At 29.6% G+C, this 22,840-nt stretch overlaps 1 protein-coding gene across 1 annotated transcript; it reads left to right on the top strand.

Annotated features, from left to right (window-relative positions):
• The first annotated feature begins 1,790 nt into the window (after window positions 1-1,790).
• On the top strand, window positions 1,791-3,213 carry LOC106339430 (homeobox-leucine zipper protein HAT9). Its single transcript, XM_013778232.1, has 3 exons — window positions 1,791-2,355; window positions 2,441-2,520; window positions 2,618-3,213. The coding sequence occupies exons 1-3, from the start codon at window positions 1,939-1,941 to the stop codon at window positions 2,964-2,966; spliced, it is 846 nt and encodes a 281-aa protein (XP_013633686.1). The 5' UTR covers window positions 1,791-1,938; the 3' UTR covers window positions 2,967-3,213.
• Window positions 3,214-22,840: the final 19,627 nt, after the last annotated feature.

Raw genomic sequence — 22,840 nt, 5'->3', positions numbered from 1 at the left:
AACCCAGCTGAGGGTTACACGTTAACTTTCTTCGTCAATTACTCCAGAAATATATATATTTCTTTTTGTTGTTGTTCTCTCTTGAAATTTCTTATAATATGTCAGGTAACCAAATGAAAAGTCATTTTAGACGTTAAGACACATTTCTTTTCAACTATTTGGACCACATATGACATATCTTAAGAACTCAGGTTCGAATTTAGGTAACATTGAGCCATTTTATGGAACGTAAGTGTCAGACTAAATACACTTTGATTCTGGAGATTATGTCACAAACTGCGAAATCACGAGATAATTTGTATCATTTTTTTGTTTAAATAACCAGATAATTTGTAACAAGTTACAACGTTTTTACGGGATCATCCAAACTAACATGCTTTATGTTTTGCCGAGAACCACACGATTTTTGGAGTAAACTTGTGTCGAGTGTCATCATGGCCAGTTTGTTGTGTGTGTTACTTAACCAAGTGCACAAGGCAATAGGCATGGGTTTCGGTTTTATTCTTACACTGATATTAATTTTTATTGTAAATATAGATGATTGTGATATGAAATAGGAATAAAATTTAAGAGATAATTTGAAAATTTAAGATAGTTATTCATAGTATTAAGATTGAATAGCTAACAAAATAATTTGTATGGTGGTGACCTTGTTTAAAACTTTTTGGAATAAATGACATGCCTAACTTTTTCCATAAAGTACTAAATTAATTGGTGAAAGAGATCAAGAGAGCCAAACCTAAACAAGATGGTGGGGATCGCTATCCATATGTGTATTTTTAGAAATAATTAATTAAAATGTATGATATCTAATTAAATAATTTAACATGAAGGGCCAATGCGTTTGTGTAGAGGCTGAAAATTGGTAGGTAAACAGACTTGTGGTCCGTTATTTAAAGGCACCTGTTCATCACTTTCTAGTTACTATTAATAGATATATATTCTTATATAGATTTATATATTTTCCCCATGACATTTCCCCCCGTAACGTTTTGTTTATTAAATATTCTTAATTAATACTCTAGATTATTCATGATAAAACTCTGAGAAAATTAAGAAAAATGATAGATAATTTATGTTGCCTTTTTTTTTAACGTCTGATTAATTATGTATTAAAACGCTAAGAAATACACATATTATATATAGACGATTATACAGCCGACAATTTTACTATCATATGAGAATACACTGCATCACTCCGAAATGTTCTATGATATGCCATGTACCATGCTGAATACCTTTTGTATCTAATTTTTTCTATAATATGCATAATATACGTTTTTTTGGGTTTAAACCCAGATCTCCGGATGTAAAAACATTAGTGAACTCTTAGTCAAACCACTGGATTAGAAAACATCTATGTTGCCTTTAGTAACGCTTTATGATAAATCTATAATACTATGCCGACTGAGCTAATGATACGAGACGACACACGAGAGCACTAATGAAGGAAACTTTCAACGTATAATATTAAATTTATACATGATATGATAATGGTACCAAATATAAAATCATTCAACTTTTTGGGAACTTTTCTCTTTTTTTTTTAAGCAAAGGGAAGTTTTCTCTTAGTGGGACGAATAGTAGCAAGTGCCAAGTGGGATGCTCATTTGGTCAACCTTTGCAAGTAAGAAAAAAATAAAAATATAAAAGAGAGAGAATTGTGCCATAAATAATTTCTCACATTATTCTTTTCAGAAAAAGAATTACCAAGAAAATACATTCATCCCTTTGATTAATAATTATTAGAACACCCACTCATCAAATTATAAAAATAAAATAAACTAAAAAAATACTTCTCTTCTCCTTCTTAAGAAGCCTCTTGGCATCATCTCCTCCCATTATCTTCTAAACTTCATCAAAAAAGTTCTCCTTAAGTCTCACCTCTCGAAATCTCGAACATCCGTAAAATCATATATTCCATAAGATTTGTTCCAGATGGGTTTCGATGATTCATGCAACACAGGTCTTGTTCTTGGATTAGGTCTCTCACCAACTTCAAACAATTACAATAATACCATCAAACGTTCCTCCGGCTACAAGTCCGACCCGTCGTTGACTCTAAGCCTCTCCGGCGATCCATCAATGATGGTGGTCGCCGGAGCTGACCTGCTCTGCCGTCAGACTTCATCTCACAGCGGAGTCTCTTCTTTCTCAACCGGAAGAGTAGTGAAGAGAGAGAGAGACGGCGGCGAAGAGTCGCAGGAGGAGGGGGAGGAGGAGAAGACGGAGAGACTTATAAGTGACTACCATGAAGATGAAGAAGGTGTTAGTGCTAGAAAAAAACTTAGGCTTACCAAAGAGCAATCTGCTCTTCTTGAGGAAAGCTTCAAGCACCATAGCACCCTTAATCCCGTAATTATTAACTCTAATCCTTTAATACGTTTATAAATACTTTTTATAATCCTTAAATAATCGTATTCATTTTTTTTTTGTACAGAAGCAAAAACAAGATCTGGCAAGACAGCTGAATCTTAGGCCTAGACAAGTTGAAGTATGGTTCCAAAATAGAAGAGCCAGGTAAGTTATATTCTATTATAGTTATCCAAAAAAGATTGTAGGGAACATTATTTTCTTTTTATTGAATACTTTTCTTTATTTAATTAAATTTGAACAGAACAAAGCTAAAGCAAACAGAAGTAGATTGTGAGTTTTTGAAGAAATGTTGTGAAACATTAACAGATGAGAACATAAGACTTCAGAAAGAGATTCAAGAACTCAAAACCCTAAAATTGACTCATCAGCCCTTTTACATGCACATGCCTGCATCTACTCTCACGATGTGTCCTTCATGTGAAAGAATCGGTGGCAGAAGCGGCTGCGATAGCGGAGGAGAAGGTGTCGGAGGCGGCAGCAGCGTGGCTACCACGGTGGTTGTGGATGGAGGTACGTCGAAGGGAGCTTTCTCCATCTCGTCAAAGCCTCACTTCTTCAACCCTTGTACTAATTCCTCTGCAGCTTGTTGAATGAAGTTTTTTATTACTATTGATCTTTTTTGGGATGGCAATTTGTTCAGTAGGAAGAACACAAAAAATTTAGACCAAAAAAGAACACAAGAAATACGTTAAAAAGGTTAAAATGGGTATAGATGATCTCTTTTACAATTCCCACTTAGTTTTTCGGTGGGATTGTTGGTTTGCGAAAAAAGAATAATTTGTAATTATTATTTTATTTGTATAAAAGGTAATAATATTCACTCTAAATTCATATTTACTCTCGTAAAGTAATCATATTTGTGAAGCAAAGTATATATACATGAGCTTTTTTCATGAAAATTAAGAACCGTCCAATAATTATTTCTTCTATGTAATTAGATTTTATGTGGTGACATATATTTATGAATGGGTTTATATGGTGATGCCCTACAAATATAACAAACCACAAGTCTCATTGTAAACTTCTAACTTAATACTCAAAATACGACATATATATATAAATGTATAAATATATATATAATTGGAATGTCATATTTTACATCACATTACATAACTAGTACAGTTTTCATTTAATCTTTCCTATAAAATTGTATGACCTTTCTACCTTGTATAATCTTCATTAGATTGTTTCTACAAAAAGAAAAAAAAAATCATAGACTAGATCATGTGGAAGTATCCGTTAAGACTCCATCAAAACAAACAAATCTTACGGATTAGCGAAGGGTCCATTCATCATTCATCGAAACGAAGCATTGGTATCAACTTGGTTTGTTTCTCAACTCTTGAATCCGAAAAGGGAAAGGAAAATTGATGGAGATTAATTTTCCCTACCCTTCAATAAACGATATATATATATATATATACAATTTCAGTAGGCCCAAACTTTTCCCTTTTGAGAAAAATCCAAATTTGAGTTGTGGAATCAGATTAAAATGCATTTATTGATGTGATTCTTTACTCCGATTTTTTAAATTTATGGATTATCCAAAGAGCAATTTTAGGAAAACAAGGAAATCATTTGGTGAGTGTGAAGGATTTTAAGCGAGAGAGATAAAGGGTGTGGGGTTTGGAGGTTAGCTCACGTGTATTGATGCATCACTATAAATAAACTATTCAGTAAATTAAAAACTAGAGTTTAGAATAAATGCATTGAATACATGGATTACTAAAACAATGGTTAAAATTTTCTAGTACTTAAAAGCGCGTACAGAAATATTTATATATATCCTGCAAAATAAAATCTAAAATATTGAAACTAATTTCAGTTTGTTAGTGGTTTTAAACTAAATTGATTTTGTCAAAGTCTTATTTTAATTTTTTTTATATATTTTAAATAGTATATAAAAACATTTCAGAAATGTTTATTATAAATATTTTTTTCTCGATAACTCGCGGAATAACTGCGGTACAATTTTAAGAGTATATATATATATGTATATGTATATGTAGAGTTTTTTTGTTACTGTTAATTTTAATGAGGTTTGTAATATTTGGAAACTTAACCTAACATACATATAGTAAAAAATTATATTCGACTAAATCTGTTATGAAATACGCTAAATTCGTAATGGGTCAAAATTTATTAAAAATGTATACAAAAATTATTAATTTATATAACACACTTTACGATAGAAATTTGCAAAGATTTTATTCTTCCTAATTTTGTTTTGTAAATAAATTTGTTTTTTTCAATTTAGCCCACATTTAAAGCATCAATTTTTGTGTGGACAGTTTAAAAGACCAAGTTGTGTTTAACTTTCATCTTAATCTCGCTTTTTTGACTAAGCTAAATTAGACATGCTGTTAAATAAACTAACTGAACTTAGAAACAAAGTTAATTAGTCGTTAAAAACCATGGTCAAACAAATTTGCTTTGATCTAAAAAAAAGAAAAATAGCCATAAAAAATCTGAATTTTTAAAATTTCGGCTATTAAAAACATCAACTTTCATTCGGATAGTTTAAACACACAAAGTTGTATTTGAATTTTATTTTAAATCTTGAGTTTGTGTCAACCGAACCAATTAGACATATTGTTTAGTAGATTAACAAAACTTAAAATATATTTAATTAGTCATTAATAAATATAGTTAAGCAAGTTTATACACTGACCAAGTAATATTTATGTAAGTAATTATTTATACACTAATTTATACAATATATATGTCAAAATAATGTTTCAGAAGCCAAAATTTATACATATAAGTAATTTATTAAAAAAATCATCATAAAAGTCTTTGATATCAGGTAATGACTGATATCTTGTGTATTTGCATAATTTTAACCATTATTTTGTGTACATATTGGTCGCCTATATCATTTAGGCATATTTAGGTTGCATTATATTGCATATGTTTATATTAGATGTTGGAGATACTTGTTGATGAGTTTGAAGGCCTTTGAAGGGTTTTGAGTCAAAAGGGTGAAAGATAAACATGGATGAAAAGCTCATCTTTTGGGAAGATATGATAAATTGAGTTAGCTATCTAATGGTGGTGGTTTTAAGTGATTTGGGACTGTACTGGAGGAGTTATGATCGATCTAGTGGAGGCATATCAATTATGTCATGAAGAAGATATCAAGGATTGAAGCGTATACAGTTTCTAGATTAAGTAACCTAGCGACCAAGCCGTAGCGACTTCAGCTGGTCGCTAGGGAGTTTTCCATGTGGCTGTAGCGACGTGCGTAGCGACCAGAGCACGTCGCTAAAGAAGACCCCTAAAAAATTATGTGTGTCCTAGCGACAAAACTGTAACGACTTCAACAGGTACAGACGAAAAAACTCAGATTTTTATGGGTCGGCCTAGGTTTGTTGGGTTGGCCCAGTTCGTTTTTAGTCTTCTAAATACTTTTTAGACATAATTCTAGATCTTATCTCATTTTCTCTCAAGACTTTGTCTAATCTTGTAAAAGCTTGAACATTTTCATCATTTAAGGAAGCATTTCATCTTATATTTGTGTTTCTCTTACTCATTAACATGACTAGCCTTGAATCTCATATGAGTTTAAAGTTTTCCATGGAGATTAGTGAGTAGTCACCTTGTGATTCATGGGTTAGGTGGATTAGGGTGATTATGTGGATATTTAGGATTTTTTTTGTTTGATTAACATTGTTCTATGCTCGTTAGATGTTTTAATGCTAGATTAGCATTGATCAAGTTTTTAACATTTGATTGAAAATTTAATTATTGCACTTATTTCTTGATTGGATTTGAGATTGCCTTTGTTTATATTTCTAGTTTCTTAATTTGTTATCAATCAATCATCTTCTTATTTGCTTAGATTAGAGACGTTTTGGGTATTCTTAGTGTTATAGATCACAAGTTTTTTGTGGATTTGACCCTAAAGTGTTGCATCGATATACCATTCGATTGTGGTATCGTGCACATTAGGTTAATTGGCATTTGATAAAATGCATTAATCAATGGCGACGAAGAAGATGCATGATTAATCCAAGTTATTGATAAATAGAAACTAAGAAATATACAAAACACTAAGAAAAAATCAATGTATATATTGTGTAATTTAATAGATACTTAATTACTTATATAAATATTACTTGATCAATATATAATTAATTAAACATTGAATAAATTACAGTAAAAAAAATTGATAGTGAAAAATAAAAAATCAAACGAACAAATTTGGTTAACTGTACTTATTAATAACTGAAAATTTTATTTTAAGTTATGTTAATATACTTATCAATATGTGCCTAATTTGGTTCAGTCAACACAATTTCAAGATTATATCTAATAGTAATGTCTTTAAGACTAAACATTTAGTTTATATTAAGAAAATGATTGGTAGAATATTTTTTTCTAAAACAAAGGAAAATGTTGAAAGCGGAAAAGTAAAATGATTTATCATAATTTTGTATCTATAGTAGTGTAACAAAAACATATTTGCGGGAATCTGTTATAAGTTACTATCAGCACTAATTTACAGAATTTTTGAATTTTTTTTATTGAAATTTAATAATAACTATAAGATGGTTCAAAGCAAATTTTGCTAAAGAACAATATGTCAGTAGTTCAAAGCAAATTTTGTATATTTTACCCTTGCATTACAACTTAGATTAGCCTATATCTTTTGCAAACGAAAACGCATGATGATGCTAATATGTTATATTCCATGTTTGAATACATGAGTGTGCGTGTCAGTGTGCGACTTGCATGCATCACCGACGGAGGTTAAACATGTATATATATATATATATATATATATGTTATATTATATATATGTATACGTAACTATGGAGTATATAATTTTATAATTTTATGGAAACTTTAACCCAAATGGAAACTCCAACCTAAAAGTTCTAAAAAAAGTTTTCTTTTGAACTTTTGGATGAGATTTCCATAAAACTATGAACTTCGCGATTACATATATATATATATATATACAAGTTTAGAACTCTAATAGGTACAACTCATCGGAAGGCCTCTAAAAAGGTCGGGGATGCATATTTTTTTTTGGCAAAAAACTATATACAGTATATTGTCATCGTTAAGATGAAAATTATATTATATATATACTTACGTATATACATATAATCAAAAAATTTAAAAGAACAAATAATGATAAAAATGGAAGAGAGGTATGTGTAGTCGTTAATGGGGATAAGGTGGGGGCATGCTTCACGTGAAATTTTTCTTCGATTTTTTTTTTTTAATAATTTTTTCTTCGATTTTTTTTCTCACGTACCATTTTATAAAAATGTCAAGTTATATGACTTTTTACATAGTACTCATATTTATTATATACAATGCTAATTGGTGAATCTTTAAATCTCACATGAAGCTCTATATATAGTCGACCCTAGCGATTGACAATGCGATCAACACATATACCCTACTGAAATATATAGAATAAATGTGGAAAATATGAGTAAGCTCATTGTTTCTCTGTTTTACTTTACTAAAATTTAACCCATGTTTTGTATTTGTAGTTTTTCTTCTTTTAATTCAACATAAAAAAATTATTCAGCCCAAAAATAATTTTTTTTTTTTTTTTTTTTTTTTGTGGTAACTCTGGTATCTGGGCAGCCACATTCCCAATTATCCTCCGTGGGGGGTCCAGCGCCCCAACGGAAGGGATGTTAAATCCGCTGTGGCGGGGGTTCGAAGTCGTGATGGCGGGCACCTCAGCCGAGGTTCCTTTACCACCAGACCACGAGGTCCGGTTTCCAAAAATAATTTTTGCGGTGAGAACATCTACTTATGTTGTTAGCAAAAATAAACATATACTTATGTTATATTTAATGTACATTAAACTTTCAAACTGAGATTATATTCGATGCTTGGTGGTGATGTTTCAGTGTTTGGTCAATTGGCCTTGTGCAACTCACAGCTATTTCTCCAGCATATATGTACGATTTTCATTGGCTTTGGTCGAGTTTACTCTGTTTAACAAGTCAGAGATGGATCTTCATTGGCTTTGATCGAATTTACTCGGTTTAACAAGTCAGAGATAGCGGCCACAGCAGTTATACATCTTTTGTATATTACTTGGAGAAACACCAAAAATTTAAATGGATTTTGACGCCCGGAAATTTTCCGGTAACTAAAAAACAATATTAATTGTGTTTTGTTATAAACACACTAACATGGACCGAACGTCGAAACAACTGAATGCTGAAAACCCAATTTACTCATAACAAAAAGATCTGATCTAATTTACTGATTTATTTTAAATGGGTTGGATCAGTTAAACTAGCTTTGTTCATCTGTTTCTGATGACAAAAAAAATGTGTTTCTATTTGGATAGAATCGATTTATTTTTATACTGGATTAGCGTATTCCAACGTCTGATCTATTGTTATGCCAATAAATAAATATGGTTTTTATAATGTTAGGTACATAACACATGATAGTTGATAGAAAAATTGCTAAAAATTACCACATTCCTAATACCACTTTTCATGTTTACCTTAACTGTTTTTAACCTCACTTTTAAATAGATAAAAAACATTTATATAAACTTAGAATTAACTAATCTTGATTTATGGTTTAGACTTGAGGGGTGGAGCAGTATTTTGGAATGTGGAGATTAAGATTCTTATAAATATATAAATAAATAATTTAAAAAAAAATTAAAAATAGTTTCAATTTTTTTGAATTTCAATAAGGAAATTTGAAAAAGAAATTCAATTTTTTTTTAATAAAAAGTTCGAATTTGAAAGCATATAATTCGAAAACTATAAAAAAATATATTATTTTATTTATTATTTATTTAAATAATTATTTATTTTATATATATAGATCAAGGGTATAAGAGTTTTTTGCTTCTTAATGAATAATGTATTTGCGAAAATATTTCTTTAGTGAATGTAAACATGAATAATGACACCAACAATGTGGTAAACTTGAAAATTCCCCTAGTTGATACATGGTTAACTATATAGTTCGTGTAACTAACATGTATAATATGTAACTAGTGTATATGACAATTATTTTTTCCAAAAAATACCCGTTAGGCTAAAATAAGCATAGTCTTATAATTTACTGATTCAGTTAAAGTAATCATATTTATATTAAAGATTTGACAAATATTTATTTAAAACGGTCATTAAAACAACGAAATTTTGTATTTTTGTTAAAAACCCTTTATACTAGGATAAATAGGCACAATTTTATATTGATTCATCTAAAACAAAAAAAAAATTACGTTTGGATTGGGTAATTTAAATATCACAATAGTCAACTTTAGTTTCATGTATAAAATGTTAACTAGATGATTATCCGTACCTTGTGCGGATTAATGTATATATATATATCAATAAATTTAAATTTTATTGTTATTTTTTATTTAAATATAAATTTAAAATAATAAATTATTTAATTTCAATATTTGTATTGACCATTATGTATTAAATTCTGTTTTTTGTTTCATCTTTTTATTTATGGGTGTAGATTTTGGATACAAAATTAATCTCTAATAATATCCAATTTATCATTAGGAAAATTTAATTTGAAATCTAACATTCATTGTAGTTGTGGATTAAACATAATCTCAGCAGTAGTGAAGGCATTATAAACAACTATGCCTCATAAAAATCTAACAAAAAACAACAGCGAATAAACATCATATATTATCAACATTTTAGATTTTAGAAACTGTGAGATAAAAAAGTAATACTTATAAAACATTACCTCTTTATTACTTTTACTTATATTATGTTTATTAATTGTCAGTTTCTTTTTATATTATCTAATAATTTTATCCTTGTTTTATGTTTCTTTATATTTTTAATTATTTTTACTAAGTTTCCTTTTTTTCTTCTATAGATCAATTATTATTTTGGTTTTCAAAAATATTATTGTGATCATGTTTGGGATTTCACATATCAAAAATAATTTGAAATTTATCATGTATAAATGGATATTAATTTATTTTAGTTAGAAATATGATTTTTTATCAAAATATATAAAATATTTAGCATAAGTATACAATGCATGTTTTACGACATATGTATTTTCAGTGATCTTTTAACTAATTTTTCACTTATTACATTAAATGAAATACAATATTAAATGTTCAGTAAAATTTATTTTATTTCACAAATTGTTAAGGCTAATTAAGTTGTAGATATCCTTCTGCGATAGGATCCACGAGAGGTCCAACATTCACAGTATGATTAATAACATCTAAAAAAAATATTAGAATAAAAAACTGATGGATAAAGAGAATATAAATATGATATACCAATAAACAATACTATCTAGAAATTCACCGACTAAGACTTCTTTTTGATATCTACGTCCCAATATTTTTTTAAACTTTTGAAGTAATTATTTGCAACTCTTTCAGAAAATCATTACAAGAAGTGATTTTGATTATTATACAAGCGTTTATCTTAAGAGGTAACTGATTGATATATGGTGTTTTTGACATCTTGTATATATGTTTTTCAATTGGTTTTCAAGTCTTTATCGAGTATTTTTAGTCATTTTCGAGTCATTATAGGTCTGAAGTTTCAAGTCTTTATCGAGACTTTTTTTTTCTTAGTTCCTTGAATAGATATTTGGCTCATGATTATTACATTCCCAAAATCATGTCCCTAGACCTAGCGCTTTATCTCCCTAATTTTACATCATTCTTATCCTGTTGTTTGGTTAATTTAGTTACATAAATCATCAACCAAATCGCTTTGTCTTAGTTGATTTATTCACTCTAAAAAGAACCTAGTGTAACTATTGGTCTCTGTGAATTCGATCCTAGAGTGCTACATCGAAATACCACTTGATTGTGGTATTGTGCACATTAGGTTAATTGGTGTGCGTATACACGTAATATCACTGATTACGTACATATTATTTGGTATAGTCAATAACGGTAAAGTTATCTACTTGAGATAACTTAGATAAGAAGATACCAACATAAGGTTTATCAAAAGAAACCCTGAAAATTAAATAAAAATAATATTTTTAATACCAAATCATTTTATGTTACTTAATGTTTTAATCTTAGTTTTTCTTGTTTCCTTATGTTTAAAAAAAAATCAGTAAGTTTTCATTTTTTTCGTTTATAGATTATTTACTATTTTGGCTTTAATTTATTGTTGTGATAATGTTCTGTGATTTTCAAGATCAAAAAATAATTCACTGTTCGGCAAGCATAAATGAAAGTTAATTTACTTAAGTTAGAAATATGATTATTTAATATTCAAAATATATCAAAATATTCAGGAGAAGTATAAAATTTCTATTTTAAAACATATACATTTCAATGATCTTTTAGTTTAAATAAATTTATCACTAATTACATTAATTGGAATATAAATTTTAACATTCATAAAATCTACTTTATGTCATAAATAATTAGTTATAACTTAGATGAAGACTTCTAGAGGTGAAAATCATCACAAAGAGTGATTTTGGTTATTTTATAGGAATTTATTTTAAGAGATAGATGATTAGTTCTATATTATGAGGTATAGTCAACGTGGTAAAATTACTAAGAACAAAAACATATTTTCAGATAATTTAGATAGGAAGTTATCAGGAGAATGTTCATCAAGAGAAACATAAATCCTGAAAATATAATTTACTTACACCAAATCGTATAATTAATACAAATCAATTAAAAAATAATATACATACAACGGTATCTAAAAACACCAATCTTTAAAAAACAATTATTGTATTTTTCTAATGTATTTTCAAATTTCAACATCTTAACTTTAATCTTGTAATAATATTTAATCGTATCAATATTTTTAATATGAACCAAAGAAGTTGACTATGATATAAACGTTAAAATCACAATAGAGAAGTCGACTATAATATAAACCATTAAATCATAAAATAAGTCCAAGATAAAGATAATTATGATATTATCGCTACGTTTTTTTATTTTAATTAACATTTTTTATTTCAATTAATTGATATGTTCTTCTTTCAGGTGTGTACTTGAATAAATCCTTACTTCAACTTGTTTAATAAAGTTATAAATGTTAAAATATATTATTCAAACTAATGATTTAGCTAAAAGTAATTAAAAATATGACAAAGAAGAAAACTATTAGTTAAAATTATTGAGAAATTTGATAAAAAAACAAGTATTGAGAACATGAAAAATAATTAAAATTATTTAAAATCATGGAGAACGTGACAAGTAATCAAAAATAACTAAAATATGACAAATAAAAAAAATATTAAATAAAATTATTGACAACATGCCAAATAAGAAAAAACAACCTAAAATCATGGAGAACATGCCAAATAAGAATAATCACTTTTCAAATAATAGTTTACATTATAATTCGTATATGCTTTTTTTTTTAAACATAATTATATATACTTTTACATGAAATATAATGTGTTACATAATTAAACATTATAGCTTGGTAGCAATATACCAATTCTATTCAAGAATACTACTCCCTCCGTTTTTTAATATAAGTCGTTTTAGAGAAATTTTTATGTTCTAAATTATATGATATTTTCTGTTTTCGATGTAAAATTTATTAACAGTTAATGTTATATGACCAATGATAATATACATTCTATTTTATTATTGGTTGATTTGTGGTTAGGTAAATAATTAATGATGTTTTTGTTTAGAAAATGTAAGAAATTAATGATTTTCTTAATTTGTGTGCACAGTTCTAAATGACTTATATTAAAAAACTGAGGGAGTAACATTCTTGTGTGATGCATTATGGTACATGGGTCAACAAAATATAGTGTAGAATTGGACCAATTCTATTCGAGAAAATGCCATTAAGACTTTATATTTATATATGCTCAGTTTGATATCTACTCTATTAAAATAGAATCCTAAATTTATCTACCATAAAAGTTCTCATTTAAGTTTTGGTCTGTTTGAAATTTGTTAGAAAGCTACTTAATTTATGGATCATAACAAGTTAACTACATTATTATTATTATATATATCACACGCTTTTATCTCCTATTAAACCGACGACATCTATTAACCCAACATCTACTCTACTAAATGTAAACCAATATATTGATAAGATCTAAATTAAATCGTGAACAAGTATTATATACAATTAGACTAAACCAACTATGTACTCTATTATAAGTATAACAAACTAATTACATAAAAGTATAACAAAGTATTTTTTTCTTTATTTAAAATATGTCTAATAGAGTAGATTCTGTAATAAGTAATACAATAACTCTCAGTTGACCTCTTTTACCAAAGATCGACTGTATATATACCTTGCTCTAAGTTGACTTCTAACGCAGAACATGTATGTCAGATACAATCTCATTTTATACCTCATTAGTCATCGACTTTTAACAAATTTATCATGTATGTGAACTTTGCTCTAAGTTGACTTCTAACAGATTTATCATCGACATGTTCATCACATAAAGAACATGTATGTTAGATACAATCTCAATTTACACCTCATTTTCGTGCTTATATTAATTTGCTCTATGAAATATTGAATCTTTGTTATACTTAGAGATAGCTGCCATTATGAACACAATATGTGTTAAATAAACTTCAATCATATATAAACTTCAAGTTATCAATAATCAATAACAACTTAATATAATTATATATCTTTTGTATGCTCATATATTAATGAACAAAAAATGTTGTGTGGTTTTATGTTGGACTTCAGGTTGACCCATTTATGAGACAAACTTCAGGCTTCTTTCCATTTAAAGAAATGAATAAAAACATCTATGTTGAGTTTAAAGAGATGAACAAAATCAGGCTTTTTTGTTTAAAATTATAATTAAAATTAAAATAAATCTAATCTCAGTTAATTTAAATTGAATCTCAGTTAATTTAAATTGACCATATATTTTTAAAACATAGTAAACTATATCTTAAAATTACAGACCCGAAAAATATTTTTTTCAAATATGTTAATAATAGATTTTAAATAACATGATATAAATATACTTTAAAGAACATATATAACAAAAAAAAAACTATGTTATTAAAAATTTCTGCACACAGAAAAACACCATGTACAATATATGTTGTAACAACATCACAATTCAATATATCTTTAAAATGTATTATTTACAAGTCAGTAACATTACAATATTATATCAATATAATATATTATTAATATATTTTTTTAAAATTGTACAGAACTATATCCGCGCACAGCGCGGATCTGTATCTAGTATTTTATTAAATTAGGAACATGACATATTGATATATGTTTAGTTCAACTACTTATCTAACCGCTTATCCCTACGTTTTTCTGTAAATATACACTAACCACTACGTTAAGATAACCCTACGTTATATAACTGTATAACATATAAACAAAAACTACAGAAAAATGTTACATATTTACAGAAACATAAAAAAAACAAAAAATTACAAACCGACATTATATCCACGGGTCAAGATCTAGAACATACAAATATAAACGGGTATACGGACATATATGTCGGATTAACTTTTAAATTGCTATTATTTTATAAAATAGATTATGATTATGATTTATACACAAATATGATTATAAAGAAAAACACAAATATGATTACGAAAAAATTACAAATATGAAAATTAAATTTCTAAAAAAAATTAAAACAAAAATATACCCGCCTTTTAGCGTACGTTTAAAAAGACACTAAAAGGAATGTCTCGGATAACTTGTTGAAGTAAAGTAATTTAAGTATCAAACATTTTGTTTCTATACCTCAAATTGGCTACCAGTATTTTTTACTTCAAAAGCCAACTACGGTAGGGATGCAATACTTAAAATCACAGCTGTAGGCCAGCTAGCTGCCTACTTCTGATATCAAAATAATCAAACTACTTTTATAATGTCCTCCAACTTGATATGTATTCTCCAAACGCAAACGATAGCAAAATCAACTATGAGAATCAGAGACATCATTTTTGTTAAGTATCTACATATATCAATCTGTTTGACGTTTGAAAGGAGAGGTTATTTAACATAAGAACTCTCGAGGTATATACAGAGAGGAGGAACTCGAAGGTCACAAGCAACGGTGTGGCGACAACAGCATGGCATGGAGCCCACTGTACACCAAAAGTGTCATAAACATATGGTTGTATTATCAGAAGTAGTAGTTTTCTGGAAAAAAAAATAAGAAAAAGGATATACATGATGGTTACGGGGAGCAAGATGAGTAGGAAGGGAGAATCTTCCTCTTGCAACAACAACTTCAAAATTCCATATCGGGGAAAGCACCATCCTATATAACCAAAAACAGAAATTTAAATACCAAGTATGTAACAAAGGAATGGAGTTTTGACTGATAAAGATGAATCACATAGTGAATAGTCGAAACCTAAACATAATCAATCTCTCCAAATACTTGGTCGTTTTGTTGCAACATCCATCTTTGAGCTCTTCTAATCTCTTGAGATAAATTCAGTGAGTCATTAGAAAACATATACTCCCTCTGTTCTGAAAGGTAAGATGTTTAGAATAAATTTTGTGTTCCAATATAATAGATGTTCTTATCTTTTTAGGTAACTTTAAGTTTATCAAAAACTGTGTAGTCAATCAAATTTAATAGTTCTATTTTTTAATTGGTTGAGTAGTTTTTAGTTTATAATTTTAATGATATTTTCTATTAAAAAGTAATTTTGTTAATAAATGTCTACTACCTAAAACATCTTATATTTCAGAACAGAGGGAGTACCTATTCCAAAAACTGCAAGGACTTTATTCAGTAGAACTATCAATGTGAATAGAGGGAACGAATCAGAAACTGTTTTCAAACCTCTCAAAGACACTGATACGCTTGTGAAAAAAAAACTGATACTTTCCGTAGAGAGAACCAAAAACCTTCTTTCTGTTCGAGAGAGACGATCTCTCGCTTCAAAATTGATCGCCTTTGAAATTGAACAAATCCGATTCCATTTAAAAATTGATTCATGCACTCAGTTTCAGACAGCTAAGAGACTCAAGAGGGTCTCGTGGTTAAGAAGATTAGAGAGAGGGTAGAAGTACGTCCGGTTAAGAAAGCTTTACATATAAATCGGTTATTGTCCTATTATCTGACCTAGGTAAATATGGTATCCATTATATGTTCACTTGATTACGAAAAAATATATATAATAGGTACCAATGGCAATAGTTGTAAATATGCTTGTAATTAAAGATTTATTAACTAAGATGGCAGAAGAGGGCTGTGGGCTTGCGCAAAATGGCAAAATTGTTATTAATCTACTACATCAAGGTTTATTACTAAAAATGCTTCTTGATTAATAAGTAAGGGATATATGTATTTTATTCAAAACCAATGTTCAATAAATAGTTATACAGTAATTACACGATTTATATGGACTAATCCATACGCATATTATTTCGCGGTCAAACCAGTAAACCCAGTGGCCATATATAATTTGGATATGCTTATGTTCTTTATGTAGCATTGTTAGATGTTCTACCAACTGATATATTTTCACAAAATTCAGATTTATGAAAATTTATTAATTAAAAATTAATATGATAAAACCCAAAAAAAATTTCATTAACCCGTGAACCGACACCGGCTGACCCGGTCAAAACCCAGAAAAAAACTTAACATTTTCTTATAATTGATTTAACTTCTCATATATTTTATAATAGTACATAAAACTAAATAAACTATTTGATTTGTCATATAAGGTAAATGCATTGTATTTATGTTATGTATTTTAATTTATAAGATTTTTAGTGATTATCTAAAGTTACCTTTATGAAGTTTGAAATTAAAATTAGTTATGATTTGGTTTTTCATAAAAAAAAATAAAACAATGTTATCACACATTTGAACGAATATGTTATACCATAAAATAGATATGAGAATACAAAATTTATTACCGTGATTATGGTTCCCTTACAAAGTTATTAAACATTTATACTTTGAATAAGGATTTATGATATAACGATTGATAGAATATCACTGACACATGATACAAATACACATAGGTTTTTATTATATGGTATATAGCAGTATATATGGATTTATGTTTTTGATATTATAATGTGACATTGTCTGTAAATGGCGTAAGATAGAAGAACATGTTAAGATATATTTAGTTTTGAAATTAAGTAAACCAAACTGAGCACAAATCATAACTGACCGATTCCAATTAATTTGCTTTGATATTATATATTGGATCTATTAAAATTAGGTGTATTAAAAGGCAAAAAATGAAAAGATAAATAAAATCATTTATTATGATATAGTTAGAGAAATATAAGGGAATAACAAAAAAAAATGTTAGTGGTCCAAACAACTTTCATATAGATTTTTTAGGACTCTTTTCCTTTTCCTTTTAATAGTATAGATACAAAAATCTTTCTAGAAATTTTCCAAAACGAACCTCGATGAGACGCAATTTTTAACGTCCATATATATATATAACATCACCTAATTGATACATTGAGAAACAATTCTTCTCGTCTAGCTACATACAAGTTCTCTGCTTCTTCTTACCATTATTTTATAGCTTTTTGTATATTCAGTTGCATAAGATTGTTTTATCGGTCTTGTTTTCATTAACTTTTTGTTTTTTTAAACACCACCCACTATTTCAAAAATCGTAATGAATTTTTTGAATCAGGAGCTGAACCTTGAATGTCTCATCTTATTATGAAAAATCGTAAAGGATTTCACCATTGATATTGCGTGTATACGCACACCAATTAACCTAATGTGCACACTACCACAATCGAATGGTATGTCGATGTAGCACTTTAGGATCGAATCCACAGAGACCAACAATTACACTTTATCTTTATGGGATCAATACTTAGCTAAAACAATATGAGGGTTTTAAGATTTGAGAGTTTCGTGAGAAACAAGTAACAAGATTAATTAAAGTATTCAGATAATTAAAATGCTAGCCTAGGGTGGTTTGATCAGGTGTTAAGCAAGTGTGAGCCAAACAATTATTCAAGTTCGATTAAAGACCAGTCTAGAACTCGGATCACTTAAGATAGATCAGCCCACTGTCGTGGTGCTTCACCTTTTGTCAATCGATCTCAGTACCTAAACTGTCGTTTGGACTGAGATGCGATGATCAAGTCCGATATGTTCACAAAACACCCTAACATCTACTTTCTCTGGTTAGGGATGCAATCCTCATTCATAACAGATCTGGCAACCTATTACACGGTTAATGAACAAGTTAAACCTAGGATCTAACATTAAGCGGCCAGTTTAATGCAAGCATTAAGAACAATTATGAATGAAGACAATCAATGGTTTCACTTATCTATGTTTAACTCACGGATCTAACACTCTAACACCCTAGACTAAGCAAGTTGACTCCTCAGCCATGAACAGAGAAAACACAGAGATATAGACTCAATAAAACATGTGTAGATAAAATAGAATAAGGGTTCAGGGGTTCTTCTCTATCGTGAGAGAGATTGAGCCTTCTCCCTTTATAAAGTATCAAATCACAAATCTCTAAAAGCTCAAGTTTAGTTCCTTGTGTAAAAAGTAGCGTAGAATGTAAAAAGAAAGAGAAAAATATGATATATCAAAGCCACAAGCGGCTGGGAGAAAAAATGGGATAATTAGGGCAAACCCCGTAATGACTTGTAGTTTCCTTAAAAATCTCTGCCGCTAGAACATGCACTTGGGTTGCTCCGCTCTACCCGGAACAGTCACTCGGGTTGCTCTGCTATCGGGAACAGTCACTCCGACTGTTCCGCGTGAAAATCTTCAGATTGCATTCTTTTCTGCATCTTTTGTTCCAACTGGTGCATCTTCCATCAAATGCAACTCCAGACCTGCAATGACTCGAAAAGGACTAGGAAGAATCGATAAAGACTTGAAAACCAATTAGAAAACATATATACAAGATGCCAAAAACACCATATATCAATTTCCCCAGACTTAGATCCTTTGTTTGTCCTCAAACAATGTCAAGTATCAAGAACATGGAGAAAGGTTTGAAAGTGTGGGAACTCTCCTATTCTCAACAACCATACTTTAACCACGAATCTCTGAACCATATAAGCAGTAAAACTAGGACAACATACCCTTACCGGAACCCCACTGACTGCTGTTCAAAAATCGGCTCCATACTCTACATCTCAAACCTGAAAAAGCAACACTATCGAGACAGAACTCCCTACATTCATTTAAGAGTAGTGTGAGCTTCTCATCACAGGCACTATTCAGGGTAGACGGGCTAGGTGTTAAACAGGCTATTTAATGGTGGAGTTAAAAGTGTTTAGGGGCTACCATTTCATTGTAGAAGATGCAGGATATCGCACAAAATGGCAAGAGAGGATAGATCCATTTGATGTCCACAGCCTCTACTCGTTTTTGCTCTATCTGGTGAGACTGTTCTGTTGATTGAACAGGCGACTGATTGTTCTGCTTTCTACTTTCCTCTACATACTCTTCAATACTTGGTACCAACTTCTTGCTCGACCTTCCCAGTGGCTCATGTTTCTTTGATTTCTTCCCCTTCTCCATCACCTTATTTTCGTTTTTTTTTGGTGATGTGATGGAGAATGAGGTAATACATGATGGTTCTGAGTGCCACTAGTGGTTTTGATTTCGCAACCATTCTGGTTCTCCACCCCTGCTCTTGCGCAGTTCATTGGTTTTGGAGCGGTTGCTCCCTAAATCTGCTTGTTCTTCTTTCTAACTGAATTTCTGCAGCAGTAACAAGTAAGATGCTGTGTTGATCCTTTCCTCTCCGACCTTTTTGCACATATGACACTGAAAAACAAATGCATGAAGGTGGAATAAAGGCTATGGTGCAGGGTGGGAACTAGCTAAAGATGAGCTAATCACTCAGGATCAGCAAGATGGATAAAAAGGATAAGAAGTCCTGAGTGTGTTCTCGTTTCCCTGATCTAATGCCCATAACAAGAAGAATTTCAGTTAAGATTAGGTTCAAGTTAGGTGGAGTTAAGTCTACCCAGTGTAACCTGATCGGCTGAGAACTTTTGGAGAATCAAGTGAGATATGTCAGGGTGTTTCAGGTCCACATGTGTGTCTTTCGCCACTGCTAAGGTCACTGAATAAGATAACTTTCATGTAGATTTTTTAGGACTCCTTCCCTTTTAATAGTATAAATACAAAAATCTTTCTAGAAATTTTCCAAAAAGAACCTCGGTGAGACGCAATTTTTAACGTCCATATATATATATATATATATATATATAACATTACCTAATTGATACATTGAGAAACAATTCTTCTCGTCTAGCTACATACAAGTTCTCTACTTCTTCTTACCATTATTTTATAGTTTTTTGTATATTCAGTTGCATAAGATTGTTTTATCAGTCTTGTTTTCATTAAATTTTTGTTTTTTTAAACACCACCCACTATTTCAAAAATCGTAATGAATTTTTTGAATCAGGAGCTGAACCTTGAATGTCTCATCTTATTATGAAAAATCGTAAAGGATTTCACCATCCACAATTTCAAAGACCTTTATTGCCAATGAAGCTAGAAATGGACATTTTATGGAGAAGTGGGATAGGGCCAGTCAAGTTGTATGAGAAATTGTAACCAAACAAGCTGGAGAGATTAGCAAAAGAGATTGGTATTTCACCAGACAAATCGTTGCTGTTAAGGAGGAGAAACTCAAGCATAACAGCATTACTGAGCTGAGAATGTATCTCTGAAACTGAGGTTCAATGCTATCTGCAAATCGGTCAGACTTCCCAACTCTCTCGGAATACTACCAGAGAACAAATTACCGCTCATTTGTAGCTCAGTTAAACGAGACAAGTTCCCTAGAGCCAAAGGTATAGTACCCGAAAGTTCCCATCGCTTGGTAAAGTTCCAGAGAAATTGTTCACATATCAAGTCGTTGAAGCATCTTGCATTCAAAGATTTCAGAAGGGATCTCTCCAGTATGAGACATTCAAGGTTCCAAGCTCTGAAAGTGTGCCAATCTCTCTATAATCCTATTACGTGATTAAAAAATCGTAAAGGATTTTTATCATGCGGTATGTGTATGTTTTTATTATTACACAGATTTGAAAAATCTTATAAGTTGATAAGATTTTCAAAGTTTTGTCTTATGAGTAAAAATACAAAGAATTTACTTCTTAATAACAATAGAATCTAATAGAATAGCAAAATCAATAATAACTAAATGGGTGTTATTGGTTATATATGTTGAAATCAATTCTACTAGATTTAAAACTGATCAGATTTTAAAATTTTTGATTCATTTGATAAGTTAGGATATATGATTTATCGAACCATTCTTAAATTCATGTCACTGTAATAATGAAATCAACATGATATTATCTAATCTATTAATTTAGAGTCCTATTTTTTATCTACCATACAAAAGTCTATGTTAGACCATTAATTAGAAACTAAACTAATTATCCTAAATTTATGCATATATGATATTTTCTAACAGAAACATTATATACATCTAAACAATAACATTCTTAAAAAAAAAGCCAAATACATTTCCATTATGCAATTATTTTGTTTATCATATTTAGTCTAGACCAAACTCTATATATATTTAAGTAACTAATTTCGAAATTGAATAGTATATCCCAATTCTTTTTGAAATTATCATAAAATTATATACGTAAAAATTGATATTAAATATATATCTTTATAACTTATTTTATATTTTAAATGTTATTTTAAAAACAAACAAATATCCGCACGTATGTGCGGGTTCAAATCTAGTTTCAATTATACGATGGAATTGGACTTTGCTTTAAGTGGATTCTAATTCCAAACATCAGTAGCACAATATTTAATATCTGATTCATCTTCTTCATTAAAGTTTTGTTCCATTGTATAAACCTACAGTAACAATATTTTCATAAGATCACAACGAAATGACATTTTCTATAACAATTATTATAAAAATTAAAAACAGAGGAGATGATGTTAGGTCATGTAAATCCAGAAAAACACAATCAAGTTTGTGAATATATAGCTATTTTTATTGAAGAAATCATGATGGGCAAACAATAGAAATCAACAAAGCGCAACCAAATTCCTCACGTAACTATTTTTGCAAGACAAGTGGTTAGTTACACTTCACGTGAGAGATGTTGGATAACCTTTTGTTTTTTGAACTCTGAAAAAAACATGCTTGAGAAAGAAAGAAACACAACCACTTCTCTAAAACAAATCGATCAAACAAACCAAATCAAATCAAAAAAAAAAAAAAAGATCACAGCCTAAAACACGTTCTCCCACCCGATACTCTTCCACTCCAATGAAAAACTCCAGTTGACATCACCTTATACTCTTATTGACCTCGTATCTTCCTCCGCAAGCAAGCTCCTTAACCAAGATGGACTACCTGGAGCTACATATGATTGATATCTCCTTTCCTTTGTCACACTCCGAGCAATCATAAAAGCAACTTTGTTAGCCACTCTCTTTACTGAGCTTACCTTCCAATCTGTAACTTTATTCAAGGCATCCCTTAACTCCTCACCGTACGCCCGCAACGCTGGCCACGCCTTAGGTT

Source organism: Brassica oleracea, chromosome C4, assembly GCF_000695525.1.
Source record: "Brassica oleracea var. oleracea cultivar TO1000 chromosome C4, BOL, whole genome shotgun sequence".
NCBI lineage: Eukaryota > Viridiplantae > Streptophyta > Magnoliopsida > Brassicales > Brassicaceae > Brassica > Brassica oleracea.
This window is presented reverse-complemented; position numbering and strand designations above follow the sequence as displayed.

Coding starts and splice junctions, on each gene's coding strand:
- LOC106339430 (XM_013778232.1), top strand. CDS start 1,939: ATGGGTTTCGATGATTCATGCAACACAGGTCTTGTTCTTGGATTAGGT. Junction 2,356..2,440: donor ACCATAGCACCCTTAATCCC/GTAATTATTAAC, acceptor TTTTTTGTACAG/AAGCAAAAACAAGATCTGGC. Junction 2,521..2,617: donor TTCCAAAATAGAAGAGCCAG/GTAAGTTATATT, acceptor AAATTTGAACAG/AACAAAGCTAAAGCAAACAG.